The sequence below is a fragment of the Stegodyphus dumicola genome, chromosome 5 (assembly GCF_044657685.1).
Source record: "Stegodyphus dumicola isolate Sdum_Otavi_A_Nest chromosome 5, ASM4465768v1".
Lineage (NCBI taxonomy): Eukaryota > Metazoa > Arthropoda > Arachnida > Araneae > Eresidae > Stegodyphus > Stegodyphus dumicola.
Window position 1 is genome coordinate 177,252,581 of NC_140772.1, and position 18,870 is coordinate 177,271,450.

General features: G+C 32.3%; 1 protein-coding gene across 2 annotated transcripts in view; it reads left to right on the forward strand.

Moving 5' to 3' along the window:
• The window catches only part of LOC118188083 (corticotropin-releasing hormone receptor 1-like), a 568,128-nt gene that overhangs the window by 448,171 nt on the left and 101,087 nt on the right, over nt 1-18,870 (forward strand). For both annotated transcript variants that reach the window (XM_085817427.1, XM_085817428.1), the window contains 3 exons: nt 4,889-4,992; nt 9,224-9,353; nt 11,909-12,065. In XM_085817427.1, coding sequence (XP_085673553.1) covers nt 4,889-4,992; nt 9,224-9,353; nt 11,909-12,065 — 391 coding nt within the window. The remainder of the gene's footprint in view (nt 1-4,888; nt 4,993-9,223; nt 9,354-11,908; nt 12,066-18,870) is intronic.

An 18,870-nucleotide genomic window follows, 5' to 3' on the forward strand; every position in this document is an offset into this window, starting at 1 on the left:
TTTAATATTTGCATCACTAAAAAATAACCTTTGAAATTTCAGTACCGTATAAAGTGTAGTCGTTCGTATAATAAATTATTTTTCTTTAATGGAAGGTTTATTTCAGTTAAACTGTGATTAAACATAAATGCTTAAAAAACTGAATGGAAAAAGAATAAGATAGATAAACCATCTTCTGGAAAATCAATATGATATAATAATACACAATATATGAAAAAAGTAATTATTTTAATTACCGTGCAATTAAATGTACTTTTGTTGAAGAAAATATTGATTTCCTCAAGCCTTCTTAATAAATATAAGCTTTGCATAGCACAATATTCAGCCTGCGTGGAAACTAGAAGGTCATAGGAACTGGCTCTGTGAAAAAGGTGACGTCGTTAAATAAGGGTTAGGTTATTTGAATATGACAAAGCTAAGAGGACTATCTGCCTAAGAGAAGGAATGACTTCGTTAAGAACTTTTCGAGAGAAACTGATTCATGCTCACGTTTTTCACGGTAAAAATTACAAAAACCTAACATGCAGGCATGCATAAGTTCACGAGAGTTCGAATCCCAACTAGGTAGAGGTTAAATTATTTTCTTCATAATGAATATCCTATGGATCGTGTTATATAGTTCTTACAGATGTCTAGTGATCTTATATAATCATTGTTGATCACCATAAAATCATTAATCAGATCATCATTAAATCACCATAGAGAATAAATAAAGAGAAATACACTCTTTTGGAAAAAAAAAAAAAAATCAAAGCACCGTGAAGGAAGTGCTTGTTTTTGATGAAATTGAATATGTGTATAGCTCATACACAGATAATAAAATGATTAAAATATCAAGGTCATAGTACCTGTTCACGGCTCACAATCATCTATTGAGTGTTTAAATTAGTTGGACGAACCGCCCCTGGCGTCAAAGCATGCTGGAATTCGTCGAGGCAAGGAGTGGTAGAGGTTCCTAATGTCATCCTGCGACACATTCTGCCAGGCATTCATCAGTTGTCGCTCCAAATCTGCGATATTTTGTGGTGCCCGAATCTGGCGGCCTACCATGTCGCAGACATGCTCGATGGGTGAAAGTTCTGGTGAGCTTCCTGGCCAATGAAAAGTATCAACCGCACGGAGACAGTCCAGAGATATGCGAACAGTATGTGGCCTGGCATTATCTTGTTGGAAAATGGCCTCAGGATGACATGACATGAACGATAATGCAACCGGCCGCAGGATGATATCAACATATCGTTGAAAAAATCTTGCAAATTATTTTAATGATGGTTTGATGATATAATATCATTTAATACTGTAACTTCTCATTCCTGAGATATAGAAGCATACTTTATAATGAAAAAGTACAGTTTAAAATCTCTGTTCAGGGCATGACTTTTCAATATCTGTGTTCACTGTTGGATTATGTTTGCTAAAATATTGTTATGCTAACTCATTTCCCTAAATCTGAAACACACACCTCAGAGTTTTTAATGAATTATAAAAAGAAAAAAATCTAATGTGGACATCACATGGCTACTTCTTATTACGTTATACGTATATTTTGGTGAACTCCATTTAAACTTATTTCTTGGAATTATTTTAACTTAATTAACCGATTCCTCGAGACAAGTTGAATATGACACCGAAATTTGCAAAGTTTGTAAATAAATATCCCGCTTAATTTCTCCCGTAGAGTAGTCTCAAAATTCTTGTATTTTATTTTTTCATAATAAGTACAAAACTTTCCCATATATAAATATAGAAAATCGGAAGACCGTACTAAAAGTTAAATTTCATTATTTGTATAAAACATGAATATTTTCATCACTTAAAACACTTCTGTTATAGGAAGTTTACGCCTACTACCAATGTTTGGGAAAACAAGGCCGGGTAAGGGGGTTGGGTATGTATATATATATATTATGGTATTGACCGATTTCAAACGTGCAAACTAAGTACAAACTGTGTCCCATCTATAAAATTTCAACGTTCTACGTCTAATTACGTGTTATGGACGTCACCAAAAAGTCTATTTTGAATCCATTTTGCAATCTGTTCCGAATTACTTTTCAAATTGTTGCCCGGAAATACTATCGACTTGTATTACTCTTAAAGAAATTAAATAATGTAAAATCTAAATGTATGAAATGAATGTATGCATGTTTCTCGCACTGTGAAAAATGATGGTATCTAGGGTCGTCAAATTTTGAATAACGTAGTCCTCCACTTGTGGACTTGGAAGCCCGAATTTTGAATTTCGAACTTTATATTTCATATTTTGCAAAACATTAAAGAACATTTAACAAACTCAACGATTTGAAAGCGAGCAGTGGAAAACTGTACGGTTTAAAACATTATTATATACAGCGTGCGAGACTGTATATCGGAAATTTTAAAGATATGCTGTTTTTAGATATTTTGAGATTTTGCTGTTCTGAATTTTATGTCACGTAACTGCGAAAAACATGTATTTAATTAATAAAATTAACACATAAAACGTTAGTATTAAGAAAAAAAAATTTGAAGTCATCTTACTACGAAAATCGTACATTAGTATTATAAACTGAACAAAGACTGTAAAAAATTAAAACAAATATGTAGCACCATCGGGGCACATCACATCATCGGGAATTTAAACACATACTTACTTTTAAATTTTTTATAATTTTGCTGTTGAGTTGTACATGGCGTATGTGCGAAGAAAATAATCCTTAATAATAAAAAAGGCAGGAAAATAGACATAAAGAACTTTAACAAACTCCTTTGGGCGACCAATGAAATCTGAGTCGTTTGATATTCTTTTTTGTTTGATGATTAAATAATTTTTTATCGATATTTCATCCATGTCTTCGCTATATGAACAAGCCTAATAAAGTCTCGTTGCTTGCATCGTCAGATAGTGAGGAAAAAAAAACTATTTTAAATGAAAAACAAGGAGTTGTTAAAGGAAAATTCTAATTTTTAGAAATTTTTCGAAATTTACTGTATTTTTGTAATGGTTTCGTGTCTATTAATTTAAAACGTCAACTTCTAAATATGCATCTAGTATAATAAAAATTGTGTAAATTTTTATAAATTATGAAACAAACTTTATACCTCTGTCATACCTAGAATGATAAAAAAAGTATTAACTGGGAAATTTTCTAGAATATATCTACTCTGCATCTTTTACTTAACTTCTCTTTACTTTTACCTCTGCTTTTTAACTACACCTTCTACTTAGTGTCGCACTGTTTTAGGATTTCAAGTAGAGGTTTCCAAGCTTTTAAGCATCAGGTGATTTGTCTTAGAAACATGCTGTTTCGAGGATATAATGCCATTATACGTCACATTATTTCTTTGTTCCATGAAGGATTTTCTGATATAGATTTTACTTATCTATGTATTCTTGCTAGAAAATATTATTTGCTAAGAAGTTAGGTATACTATGGAAGTTTTCTGCCGCTTTTTCCCTTTTATTTTTTCTTAATTTCTGAAAGATAGATTTTTCATTTTGTAATCATTTATTAATCTCACATTTACCTTCCGTACTTATAAAGCAAAAGAGTTTACGGACTAATTGGCGTTTGAAATTGCTTGCAATGATATATGTTGTGTGATTTACAATTTTTCCCATTTTTTAAAATTATTAAATATCATTCATATGCATTGTTATATTCTTTTTTAGAATTTTTAAATATGAACATGTAAAATTGTTTGTTATGAAGTTGATAAATTTCGCAAAAGCAATTTTTCGCCCTCTTTTAGAACAAGAATGATAAAATGCTAGAATTTAGCCGATTTTATCAACATAAACCGTTAACCATCGTTCTAACTCGCCAAACCAAATGGGCATACTAGACCTCAAGCTAGCCTCAATATCTGGACTTTCATCAACAGTTTATAGCAAATATTTTATTACATCGTTGTGTAAAATAAATGAAATAAATTTCTAAAACCTTATAATTTGCTAGGTGGAACATTTCAAAATCTATTTTTTTGTGAACACAATTCTCGGTATTAAAAATAACATCTTACGGTTAGAATGAAGTTTTGTAGTCAATAAATAGGCTACAAGTGTCTATATCTAGTGTTTCCCTCTTTTTCCCCTTTTTATTATATATATATGCCGAAATGCCGAAATTGGAATTCTTTCTGAAATGAATTTTAGTGTTATTCAACAGTTAGTTGATTTGATTTCAATGAACTAACAATTGAGTTAAAAGGAGTAGATGTTACTTTAATTCGTGAAGAGACGCAAAATATGTGCACAATATTTTACATTTTTATTTATTTACTTTATTAGTATTTAACGATGAAGGTGTTATTTATTCTGTAATATGTAATTTTTAGATTGATTTTTTTCCTTGTAATCTCATATGCATATGGATTCGCTTGCTTTTTTGATTCAAATGAAAATAAAATGTATAAAATGCAAAATTTAAGATTTTTGTATAAAATGCATTCAAAAAGTAGGATTATCCGAAGTGATGCATATAAAAATTAGCACCTCCTGCTTTAATAATGGTAATTAATCTGATAATGAAATATCTTAGAAAACATGTTGTTCGAAGTGACTTTGGCTCCAGTTAGTTTGGATAAACGGCATACAGCTGTACTTTTTCTTTTGTGTTAAATGTATTTAGATACCTGTGAAAAAAATCTGTGCTACATATTCACAAGTTTTTTTGTGCACCGGTCAATAATCTGTTCACAGTTTTCATTCATTAAGTGAAGCACGTAAATGTTTTCCTGTGGTCACATGGTTGTTTTCATTAAGTGCGGCTAAATATAGGCTAACGACCCATAAAACTGAAGAATGGAAAATGTCTTTTTAAGTGTTTTTAAGTAATGTCACAAAACTATGTCAAGTGTTCTTTAATAATAATGAAAACATTTCTTTTTTCCCATTTGTTTATTTCAGGATGTGCCCAAGGCGCCACTGACCGTGAGTCTCATTCTTCTCGTTTGCTCTTTGATATCACTTTTCTTCCTGACCATCACTATCTTTATTTTCTTTTATTTCAAGTAAGTATCTTATCTTAATGTGTCTCTTTAATATAAATACAAACGACTTCCATTTAGTCCAAAGAGAATTAACCCAGCATTTTCTAAAAATATATAATTTGTTTATTGAGGAATGGTGGAAAATTACTATCACATATCACCGACATCATAGCATTTTGAAGTCGTTTTGATTCACAACAGTATGTAATTTAAATGTGCATAATGAAGAACATGTAAAACTTTTAAATTATCCAAAAAATGAAATAAAATATTTCCCTCCGAAAGAGTATAACTGACTTTTTTAAACAAGTTTAAACTCAAATACATTGTTAAAATTCTGCTATAAGTAATTTGGGATGATGCCATTTAGGATATAACGTAATTTCTTCATTCTTTCATTACTTGCAATCTGTTATCTCCGTTTTGAATACCGATGTTAGTTACAAATGAAATTTCAACTTTAGGAAATATGAGTCAATGTGAATAGTTACTTTCTGATCATTGTAATATGGGTTATTCTTCTTTCCTCTGTTTATTGATTAACCTCGTATTAACCATGAACGTCATTCTCGGTGTTACTTAATAAGTCGTGAGCTGAATACATGCTTTTAGTAAATAATGAGGTAAATGTTCTAAGTTTATATTAAAATTTGACTGAGATTATTAATACACGTAGAGCTGAAAAAATTATATGTAACCATAACTGATCAGTTCAACATCTCACTGTTCAACAGTTTACTTTTTGAAACATTAATTTTTACCATAATAACAATTAATTTCTACTTTTTCAGTGACTATAAATTACTATTAGTTTTACAGAATAATAATCGATTTTGATTATAAAATAAATATTTATTTTTCATTTCTTTTGAATTCTCGAAACAGGAGTCGCATATTCAGTTCAAAGTTATTTTTGAACATATTTGTTTTGTATGCTTTAATTTTCTGAAGAAAATTGTAAATCTAATAATTTAACATTTTCATTCATTTTCCATCCTCCTCAAGTTTTAGACTTCAAGTTTTAGACTCAAGTTAGAAAGTTAATGCTCTTGAATCAAATTTAATACTTTGAAGCTATTATCGCTATTTATTAACTCCCCAAATAAAAGGGAAACCGATGAGGAACACAGCTTATACTATTCGACAGGCCTCTGTTGCAAAATGCACTTAAAGACAAATGAAATTTGAAGCAAAATATTCTGAAAATAAGTGGTTAAATTTCGTTTGGAAAATTGGACGCAATATAATACATGTAAAGTCACTGGCTATGCGTCATTGGCTATTTACAAATTTAAATATTTATCTTTTACTGATATTTCGCTATTATGATTTAAGGTAGTCCTTTGTTAATCATTTAGTAGGAGAAAAAAGCACATCATAACATTAAAAAGGAAATAATATACCTTTTGCATCTTAAAATCACTTAAATGTAAAATGTGTTTTATGCATGACTGGAAGCTCAATAATAATTAATAATGACACGTGTTTAATCAATGCATAAAAAGCTAAGCAAGAGAAAAAAAGACGATTAAAAATTCCGTCTGTAAATTTCATCATATTTTAAACTGAGCAGCTCGATTCAAAAATTGGAAAGTAAGTACGTAAAATGCTACTTGATTATATTATTTTAGTGTTATTATAGTATGTAACTATTAACTTTATGTAAATATTATTTTTATTCAGTAAGGAATTATGACTATACAAGAACTAATTCTAAATTAAACATTAATAATTAAAGACTTTTTCATAATATGCAAAACATTCTTAAAAAAATTAAACTATCATTCGCTTACCTGGATACACAAGATAAAGTAGTAAAAATGCCTTTTAAGAACTACATTGATGATCTAAATATTATTATAAATTTATTAAATACGCACATTTTAAGTTATGATAAGTAGGTATAGAGTTAAAAATGCCAAGACTGATTGATTCACTTGGGGAAATTCTTAATTTATAGTAAAACTATTTTTCTTTCCCTTTCCTAATTTTGCACGAAGGGGGAAAAAAGTGCATTCTTCAATCTTTCAAATGAATTTAACAAAGTGCGCAAAGCATATTTGGAGTTATTATCGCTTATAACAAATATTCCAAAATTTAAGTCATAAATATCAGTTTTAATCAGCCTCCAGTATCATGTGGGGGTGCGCCCTGTAGGGAAATTAGAGATACAATAACACGCCGAACAAGTATTAATTTAGTAGTCAAACAACAAAAATCAGCGTTATATTTTCAAATTTATCCAAATACCGAACTATCATCCTCAGCTGCAAAAGCGGAAAAAACCCATCTATCTTAACCAAGTCTTGCGTTCAGCTGCTGAGGATGGTGGTTCGGTATAACCATAGAAACTAGCCCTGTGAAAATTTGAAAATGTAACTCTGATTTTCGTTGTTTGACTTCTGAATTAATAGTTAGACTTGTACATTTTAAATTTCCTATATAGATTTTTTTAGCAGCTAAAAAGTGTAGAAAAGCGATCGAGAAAATAATAATAATAATAATAATAATAATAAATCTGAAGGCTTTCAGGTTTTACATTACGCCCAAAGTCGCGTTTTCTTAACCTTTTGTGTGTTACCATTATTTATTAAATGTCATATCCTTCGCACTTAAGCCATACAATTCAATTTAACTGCAATATCACAAAATATTTAAAATAGCATATTTTTAGAATTTCCGATACACAGTCTCACGCGTTGGAGATAACTTTTTTTTCGTACAGTGTTGCCATTGCTCGCTTTAAAATCGTTGAGTTTCTAAATCAAAAGCTCATAAATGCTTTAAAAAATATGAAAGATTTGTGGAGAGGATGACTTGAAATAAAAAATTAGAAACTCAAAATTACTAACTTTAATTTGGCTACGTCCCCTTCTTGGAATCTAAGCTGTGTCACTTGGAAACTAATCCCTATGTCATCTGCAGTGCCGTTAGCTCTTATCCAGTCGCAGTCCAAAGTTTAAACAAAGAATTCAACTTTGATAAATACACTTTTGCGGAAATTTGCAGTTTCTTTTCCACTCTCTTGGCCTACTGGCACGTGCCTGATCGCTTCGGTTTATTGTGTACTGGCTCGAAATGTGATAAGTTGTATATAAAACTGTGAGGGCATGTCGCATCCGTAATGATATGTAAACCGACAATATATGTCCTAGGAAATTATTCATCAAAAATAAAATTATGTAGTGAATATCGAGCTGCTTTTGTCTCCAAATTCCGTCCTTTTATTACACATCATATCTCGGCCATGACTAAAATATAAGTGATGTATTCTCTCCTACCCACACTAAAATATTTCTATTTCCAAAACTTCAAGTCATCATCACTACAAAATTATCATAATTCATAGACACGTAGTTGAGTATTAACCACATAATTTTATTTCTTGATGAATAATTTTTAGGACACATATTCATGGTTTACACATCCCTGTGAGTGCGGCAAGCACCCCACAATTTTATATACAGCATACCGCATTTTAAAACAATACACGATACACTGAAGCAATGAGACATGCGCTAGCAGGCCAACAGAGAGTAGAAATGTAACTGCGCATTTCTTTAAAGGGGTATTTATAAAAGTTGAATCCTTTGTTTATACTTTGGACTGCAATTAGACAACAGCTTACGGCACTGAAGATGAAAAAATGCGGGTTAGCTTACAAGTTACGCAGCTTAGATTCCAACAAGGGGAGGTAATTAAAATTAGTAATTTTGAGTTTCGTATTTTTTATCTTATATTTTTATTTAGAAAAATTAATAGTTCAAATAAGCAAGACATTTCTGGTTGAATTTGATTATGGTTTGGGGTTTATGTACTATTTGGCTATGAAGTTCGCTAAACTTAGCTATTACTCCCTGGTCGATAAAATTTACGAGTAGCAATTATGCCATTTCATATTTTGATATAAGAAAGGTGGAACTCTTAATTTAAATGCTTTCATTATTTACTTTAGTTAACATGCTCATTTATATACATTTAAATTGCACAATTTCATTTGAAAGAAATTAGTGACAATTTTTAGTTTGTACTCAACTTCCCTTCTTAAGGTACAATAATCCAAAATTGACACTTGCAATACACTTTAGTGCAATACGGCATAAATCAAGAGATGCATGATTTTAAATTAAAAAGCTGTTATTTTTTCACGTGATAAAATAATGATATAATGAACCTCGAAAATGCTGCAATGATCTTGGATTTTTGAATTAAATTATAATTTCCTCTTACACGAACAATTTTTTTCCATTAGGTCTTTACAATGTTCAAGACTAAGAGTGCACAAAAACTTGGTTGTGGCTCTCATAATCCACTCTCTGATGCTTGTCGTCATTTCTTTGCCAGTTGTTGGAGGACCAGGTGTACCTTCTTATAGAGATCTCGTAAGTTACCAGTGCATTATTATATTATTTCTCCTCTTTTATTTCACTAAATTGTTTGCACACGAGGCTTACAATGTCTACTTCTCTCAAGTGGCAACATTTCCTATTCACTAAGACATGAAATCTGCGAACTAAAGACACCAAGCAGCTGAAATTGATTTCCTTAAGAAATATTTAAACAAAAAATTAAAAATATAAAAATCTGAAGGTTTTCAGATTTTAGATTACGCTTAAAGGAGCGTTTTTTTTTACGTTTTGTGTATTACCTTTATTTATTAAATATCATGTTCTTGGCACTTAAGCCATAAATTTCAATTCAACAGTAACATGACAAAATATTTAAAGCAGCATATTTTCAGAATTTCTGATACACAGACTCGCGCGCTGGAGGTAAATTTTTTTTTCTGTATAGTGTTGCCATTACTCGCTTTGAAATCGTTGAGTTTATTAATCAAAAACTCATAAATGCATTACCAAATATGAAATAGATAATAAAAAAAATTCGGGTGGAGACGTACGTTATACAAAATTTGATGTCTGTAGGTACTGTTGTTTTATCAAAACGCCAGAAACATACATACATTTCTGCGGCATCGATTTAAAAAGTGATTCACCGTTTATAGTGAATCAACGCAAAATGCCGAAACGAAATTAATAGCCTTTCTGGGCAAATTTCCGCTTTGGGCCTAAAACTTTTATCTTGACGTATTGGGTGTAGGGAGCAGATATGCTATGAAACGTCGGTTTTTTTTCCTTAAATAATTAATGATTTATTTTAGTTTGCTATTTATAGTGCTTACTTTTATTTCCGTAATTTTATTAATTACTGCTCTTCATACATTATTGGATTCTTATGTACTATTTTCATTCTTCACTTTACTGTCCCGTGGGCTGTCTTGAACCTAAATTTAACCTGCATATACTTGTACAATCATTTTGCTTTTCAATATTTTAGAAATTTTTACTTTTTTTCAATAGTTTTGAAACTGCATAGGGATAGACTTGTGAATCTAGTTCGTTATCAATAATTAATTTTGATTATTCATCTGGTTAAAAAGCTCTCACCAATGAATTGGCAGTTCAGAAAAGCAGCTAACGGAATTATACATTATGTCACCTTATCTGATGAAACATATGTATAATTTCACTGTCGATTAATTTTGTTTATTTTAATTTTCAAGTCGCTTCTTCCTTCGTATTTTAAATTAAGAGATAACCTGTGGGTATTTTTCTAATTTGTGCCTGTATTATATTGTTATTTACTTATTATAGTTATAATAATCTTAATCGTATTTGCAATTTATCATGTATTTTATTTTATATTTGCATGTATACACGTTATTATTGCTTTTATTTTTATTCTTTATACATTTTAATATACTATAAACTAACTCTGGTTAAGAGAAACTCACGTTATTCAATATTTCGGTTTTATATTATACACACATATTTTTTTCTCTACGTACATACTTAGTTACGCATACTTATTAACAACAAATATTTAGCTGCAGAAAGCAAGCATTATAATTACGTGTATCAGACTTATAAGTCTTAACTTGAAGCAAAATTTAATGGAAAAATAAAAAAGCCAACTTTTTAAATTAGAACGTCATTTTCCCGCGTTCTGTAAAATTCAAGGATAAAGTATATTCTTCTTTCATACATAAATCTTGGTAATGAGGTCACTGTAGACATAAAATCAGTTTCGCTTGGAAAATATGTTGCTAATTATTTTGTCTGCCTTTTTTGAGTCCCTTGGAGGCCACGAAAATTATATTTCCTGCAAAAATGAAGTGTTTCTTTAAAGCGTAAGTCTCTAGTTACATAATGATAATAAATGTGGCTACTTCTCTACGAGGTGTTCGGTTCTCAAGAAAATAAAGTAATTAATTAATTTTGTATGATTTTTAAAGTTTTAAGACTGCAGCTTTGTTCATTTGATTTTGAAGTTTAACCTGACCACCACTGAAAAAGAGAGCTTTCGAGTAAAGTTTTGTTCTTTCGCTTGGACATGAATTAAAGATAATACATTTCAGTTAGAGACATTCGCAAATGATACTAACTTAAAAAATAAATGTTAAACAACTGCGAGTTAATTTTAAATAAATATATGGAAATGAAATTACTGAGGACGTTAAACGATCATCTTAAATTCTGAAATGATTTATATTTTTCAAAATCCACGTCGTTATTTCTAATTAAGTAAAAACTTATCCGTATTACATTTGGATTTTAAACATATGAAATTAAATGAATTTTATATTAAGTCAGCGAAGAAGTTCCTTTAACCAACTGGATTAAAGTTACTTAAAAAATGCATCCTAAATAATAAAATGATGGGTACTTACGTATTAACGCAACCATCCTGGAGCATTCTGGAGATTGTTTACAGATGGAAAGGTAAAAATTACCTATTGGATGCATGGTTCTGTCATATTTCGGAATACATTCGGAGAAGAAAAAAATGCACATATCTCAAATATGCGTCCCATATTTTATTGGAAATGCATTTTTCGAATCAGAAGAATTTACTTATGAAGGTGTTTACTTTTCAGAACTGGCTGTGCAAGACTGTGGTATCTATTAAAATGTACGCTGCTTTATCCAGCATCAACTGGATGTTCGTCGAAGGGATGCTTCTCCACAGCAGAATAACTACAAACATTTTTCAAAAGGATGCTCCCTTCAAACTCTACTATCTGATTGGATGGGGTAAGTTATTTTTACTCACAGTATACCCGTTCAGAATAATTTGTTGTGACAGAAGTATCAGCATAATTTTGTTCGTAACATGTACGAAAACTTATTGTTTTGAAGATTTTTTAAGATGGTGAAACTAATGCTAGAATAAAGTATGCACCTTAAACGCATCGTAGAAAGGAAATTGTTTCCAGTTTCTGTTAAAGATTATTTAGAACATTTAAAAAAGTTTTCTTTGGGCCTTATTTCATAAATTTTGAACCTAATCATTTAGTTCTTAAAATAAGAAAATTTCTGAAAATAGGACAAAATAGTTTAGGAAAGGATTTTAACATTATCTATGAAAGTTGTATGATTCCTGTGAAACAAACTTTCTAATTAATAAAATATTAAGTGTGATATAATGAGTCAAAATATAACACTTCCTAATCTGCAGAATTTCCAGCTATGTGTTTAATACATATTTTAAAGCAAAACTCACATATTTAATAAATTATGCAGATTCACTTATGACGTAACTAACGACAGAAAAATGCAACTTTCGCTTTTGTCAATTCCTCCTTTTGTACTAATTTAAATCATAACTGGAAGAGAAGAATAAAATAAATGAGTATATTCTTTCTTCAGTAAATCAAAAAAATTTGCAAGTAAACTATGGAACTTATTTTTTAATAAGCGTTTCGCTAATTGAAATTTATAACTTTATATAAAGTTAGAACAAAAACCTCCCACTTACAGTATTCATAAATATTCCTTAAATTTAGTATTTTATATAAAAAATTTTGAAAAGAATACACCTCCCAGATTAATATTAAATAACTGAAGACTATCGCTATCTTTTCGGTAATCATGCATATATTTTTAAGCAAAATATGAAATATATTCCAACAATCTTCATTCTTGCCATTGTAGAGTTTATATTTATTTTAACTAACATTTATTTTAAGTTTAAACTATCTTTCCTGTCAAGCCTTACTTTCCCCTGGAATTGCCAATGCCAGAGTATGTAAATTTTAGTAGAACGCGCAAGGATAAAAATTGTCAGCGGAAGTAATCTGAGTAAAATAGAAGGAAAACGAGTTCGAAGGTGTGTTTTCTTGCTTCACGAGCGTGGAGGTGGCTAGTTAGAAATTGAAGAACCACGCGTTTCGGCCTGTGTGCTTGCCTCGACAGATTGTTAATCTTTCAACGTAATATTCAGAAGTTTGCTGAATTATCAGCGGTATTTTAGAACGCGGTGAGGTTAGTTACGTTTAGAGAGCCTCGTAGTTAGTCGCTTGTTACTATTCTTTTCTTAGTTTCTTATTTTTATTTTACCGCCGGGTCGGCGTAGTTTGTGAGCGTCAAGAGCACGCATTTGTAATTTCTAAAGTTGAATAAAAAGGGATTTAAACCCTTCTCAAGACTTTGTCTACTTTCCAGTTCTTAGCAGTCACCACTATTGTTGCGTGCAGGTTGGAAGCGCGCAACATTACATTGGCGCCCGAACACTTGTCGAACTGAAATGGCCGAAAATTGGATGGAAGTTGCTGGACAACAACAAAAAATGGCAAGCCAATTGGAAGGATTTGGATACCTGGTCCAGACGATGAGAGCGTCAATCAAAGCCAAACGTCAATTTTGACGGAAAAAATTCGGTGGCGATATTTCTAGAAGGCCTCGACAATCACTTCCAGCTCTACCCTGTGCCTGAAAGACAAAAAGTTGCCATCGCCACATCTGCACTAATAGGACAGGCCGCGCTATGGTGGAAGAATATAGGCAAAGTTTTATTAGGGGAATTCGGAGGCCAGACATATAAATTTGAAAATTTCAAAAAATCGTTATTAAAGGCCTTCCCCATAGTGAAAGATCGAGCAAGGCTAGAAGCCGAACTGTATAGTTTTTATCAACGGAATATAGAAGAGTTGACGGACTTTATTCTGCGAAAAATTAAACTGACGGATATGCTGTATGGGAAGAAACCCGACGCGGAGATTATTGAAATAATCTTACCAAGATTACTACCTGCTGTTCAAGATTATTTTGAAATTAGAAACCCAAGCACATTGCAGGAGCTCTTCGAATTGGCGGTCAAGTTTCAAAATCGAAGAATAGCGGAAAAACCTAGAGGGGCATCGTATTCTCAAAGTATCCGAAGGCAATCTTCAAATGAGCAAACCAGAAATGCAAACCGCTCTTATGGGGGAAAGAGCTATCAAGCTAACTCATCGAAGCTCGAAGGTCAAGGCCCGAAAAGGAAATTTGAAAACAACCGTCCGCGTACCCAGAAGGCATAAGTTGAAAGGAAAGCTTTAAACGAGTAGAGGGGCCTGTGAAATCGAGGGTCCAGACCCCGGAAGGTTTGAAAAAAAACCTCAAGAAGACACTTAAATACGGTCATTGTAAAGAACTCACAGTTACCAATTATACAAGTCCTGGTTGGCGATGTACCAGTAGAAGCCCTCATCGATACAGGAGCAGAAGGTAATTTTATGAGTGATATTTTTTTAAAGAAGAATTTTAATAGGTTTCGATTATTTAAAAATAAAAACACGGAAATCATAGCACCACAAGGACAAACTTGTCAATGTATCGGAAAACTATCTTTAAAAATACAAGTTCAAAATGAAAGCCTTAAAGTATTAATTTTTGTAGTAAAAAATTTGCAAAGTCCACTTATTTTAGGTATGGAGTTTCCAAAAGCCGCGAAGGCCAAACTGAATTTTCATGAAAGTTCTATCGTGCTGGAGATGGATCGGAGGGTGGTGGAACCAGTGGAACAACCGCAAGTCGACCTTACCCATTTGAATGACCATGAAAGTCAAGCCATCCAGCAAGTGGTGAGTACTTTTTCAAACTTGTTTTCAGAACGACCTGGTAGTTGTCAAATAGTTACGCATGAGATACAGTTAACTGCCGACAAACCCTGTAGGACTAAACCTTATCGCTATGATAAACAAAAAAAGCAAATCATAGAAGAACATATTCAGGAAATGTTAAAGAACAAAATAACAACGCCCATAAATAGTGAGTACGCGAGTCCAATCGTACTATGTAGGAAAAAGAATGAGTTTCCTCCTTCGGATAAAAGGGCTTGGAGGTTTGCTATCGATACAGAAAACTAAATAGTATTACTAAATTCCCAGTTTACCCTTTGCCGGTTATAGAGGAAATTATTAGAAAGATCAAATCTACAAGATACATGTCTACTTTGGGCTTAACGTCTAGCTACTATCAAATAGCTATGAGACCCGAAGACATACATAAAACCGCGTTTATAACAAAATCGGGCACTTATGCATTTTTACGCATGCCCTTTGGGTTGTGTGGGGCCCCATCAACATTCCAGAGAGCTATTGACATTGTTCTAAAGCCTGTCCTAGGAAAATCAACTTTAATCTATCTAGATGATATAATTATAACAAGTAGTACGTTGGAACAACATATTAAAGATCTAGAAGAAGTTTTTAAATTATTAAAAGAGGCCGGTCTTACAATTAACGCCTCAAAATGCAAGTTCGCAACTAAAGAACTTAAATATCTCGGTTATAAAATTTCGCAAAAGGGTACAGAAACGCAAGATTCAAAAATAAAAGCAATCAAGAATTTCCCACCGCCCAACACCGCCAAGAAACTTTCTTCTTTCCTTGGATTATGTTCTTACTATTGGTCTTTCATAAAAGATTTCGCTAATATTGTTGAACCACTCTTAGTAATTAAAAGAAAGAGAAGTAAATTTACGTGGACAGCTTTTTTAGGAAGCAAATACAGCATTTGAAAGATTAAAAAAGCGCTCATCAATGCCCCTGTTTTGAAATTCCCGGAGGGGGACGAAAACCTGGAAATTGCAGCAGATGCGTCGGACTATGCGGTGGGTGCGGTTCTTATGCAAAATAGCCATCCTCTGGCATTTTTTTTTAGTAAAACATTGAATCAGACACAAAGGAATTATACAGCTACAGAGAGAGAGAAACATTAGCCGTATTAATGGCTGTACACAAATTTCGAGTTTATTTCGGCAAAGCGCCAGTAACAGTCTTTTCGGATCATGCGGCTGTTAGTAGACTTTACTTGGGGAAAAACCTAACGCCCAGGTTAATAAGATGGGCTTTAAAACTCCAAGAATATAATCTAATAATAAAATATAAACCGGGTAAGGAAAACAATGTAGCTGACGCACTTTCTCGTATAAAACTGGACGACGAAGGAAATGAACTTAAATGCGCTGTGTTGACTTCAAAAATTTTAGATTCTAGAGATACAATTATCACTGAACTGAAAGCTGATCCTGAATTTGGAAATATCTATACATATTTGAAAGACCCCGAAAGCTTTGAGAACACAGATATCGATGCGATAAGAAACAGAGCAGAAAGTTCTTACTTTCCAGAACTTTCTTGGAATATCTGGACAACACATAACCTGGCTTAATTCTTCTTCTTTTACTCTTGTCCTTAGAACACGTTAGGCCTCTCATTCTTGTATTTTAACGTAATTCTCAATGCCTGGTTTCTAACAACAAAATTTACTACTGAATTTGTTTCAGCATATTCCGTTCACTGCGATAGCTCAAAATATCCTTCTTAAACATTCAAACGCAATTAAGACACAATAACACGCCGAACAAATACTAATTCAGAAGTCAAACAGCAAAAATAGCAGCGTTATATTTTCAAAATTTTCACAGGACTAGTTTTGATGGTTTTACCGAACCACCATCCTCAGCTGCAAAACCACAAATGAACGAGATAGGATATAATGATTAGATAAGATAAGAAAGCCCGGACAAGAATAAGCAAGTGACGCCATCTGTTGAGGAAACCAGAAGTAAAACATGATTTCTTTAAAGGCCGAAGGCAAAGTTGAATTGGAATTAGGATCGTTAACTAGAACAGAAAGATTTTTTTGAATGTGAAATGCCTCTAGAAAATCCAGTTCTCCAGTGGAAGATCTTTGCAGTTTTGCAGCTGAGGATGGTGGTTCGGTAAAACCATCGAAACTAGTCCTGTGAAAATTTTTAAAATATAACGCTGATTTTTGTTGTTTGACTTCTGAATTAGTATTCAAACGTAATTTATATGTAATGATTACTAAAACGTATAAATCCAGAATGAAGTGTAACAGATGAAGTTACTGAAATGGAACTGAATGTTTAATCAATAATGTGACCAAAAATCTTCCAAATTTTTATCAGAATTTAATAGTTAGTTTAAGAAACAAATTCATGTTACTGTAGAAAGAAAGGGACTTCATTTAAAAATGAAAAACAAATTTGCGTAAGTTCTCATCTGGCATTAGTGTTAATACAAAGGTTTATTTTTTGTTGCTTATTTTCAGTTCTTATGCGTTTAGGATCATGATAGGCATCAGTGGGACACGTAAGTTTATTTGCTGTTGTTGAGACGTTGCGCACTGACGAAGACATCATGATTTCCCAGTTCCATCGTAATTTTCAATAGAAACACGAAAGGAAAGGAAATCAATAGATCTCAAGGTGCTGGTGAATGTTTTGATAGAACTTAGGACTGACAAATGTTTAACGCTATTACCACACATATACACTAAAATCAGACATATCCATAGATTTCCCACATCATGAGATTATTGTCACTGCAGTAAGAAATTTTCGTGTATTGGACCTCGAATTCTGAAACGTTTAATTAGAAATAACTTTTATTGACAAAATACGTGCAGCGTATGAAATTTTGAAGAGTATGAATAAAGTAATTTATTATTATTACTATTACTGGTATATTTAAATATAAATAAAAAAAGTGATTTTTATTTAAATTTCTAACTTACAAAACAGAAAATAAATTATTAAGTCCAATGTCTAAAAGTTTACACTAAATGTTGGCCTAAATTCAACAAATCGTAAAAACGTTTTCTGCCTCAGTTAGAGTTATGTTCTCCTGAAGGATGTATGGAAATTTCCTGTTATGTTTTTACCACCAATCCTCAAATTCCATATCACAGATTATGTTCTTACTGCATTAATATAAATATTAACAAGACATAGTGCACAATAAAAATTAAACTTTATTTAGGAACATCGCGCATACTCCCCGACAGCCTGCCTGTTTCGCTCTGCTCGCTACTCGTAAGAAGCTTCTCCTCTAGGGTTGCCTAGCGGCCGAGCGGTAAAGACGCTGAACACTGGTAGTTCGGTCCGAGGTTCGAATCCCGCGAACGGGCTGGCTGCATGGGTGTTTTCGTGGTTTTCCCCATGTGTAACGTGTATACGAGCCAGTTTCCCTTAGAAAGTCCTCCACGAAAGGCATCCCTCCCCTTAGGCAGATAGCCCTAGTGTGCTTTGCCATAATTAAAAACACCACACCACATCTAGGGTTGCCACACTTATCGGAGGGCGCAAGGCGCGCTCCTTATCGCCATCACCACAGAGTTTCCCCCCAGTTCCTTTAATGGCTATTCAAAGGAACGACATAGGTTATGAAATTATCTCAGAGTATCCGTGCTATCGGGTATTTTTTTTTTATGATTACAAAATTAGAATATAAAATTAGAAAAGATCAAAATGCAATTCAATATATAACAAGGTATTGACACATATAATAAACATGAAATAACAAGAAATATGTTAAGATATGAATTTTAAAAAAGTGTTTTAAATTGTTATGTAAGAAGCAAGTTTCTTAGGGAAGTGAACATGTCTTCCCGATCTGGTGACAGTTTGTGTCTTAGAGAGTTCGTTTGCAGATTTATTCTGCTGAACTGTCTTTAAGTCTTTATTTGTTTTCAGTTCAGGCAAATTAGAGTCCGAAAGCAAATAGGCTGGTTTCACACGGTCTATAGACACAGTAGATTTCAGACCGTT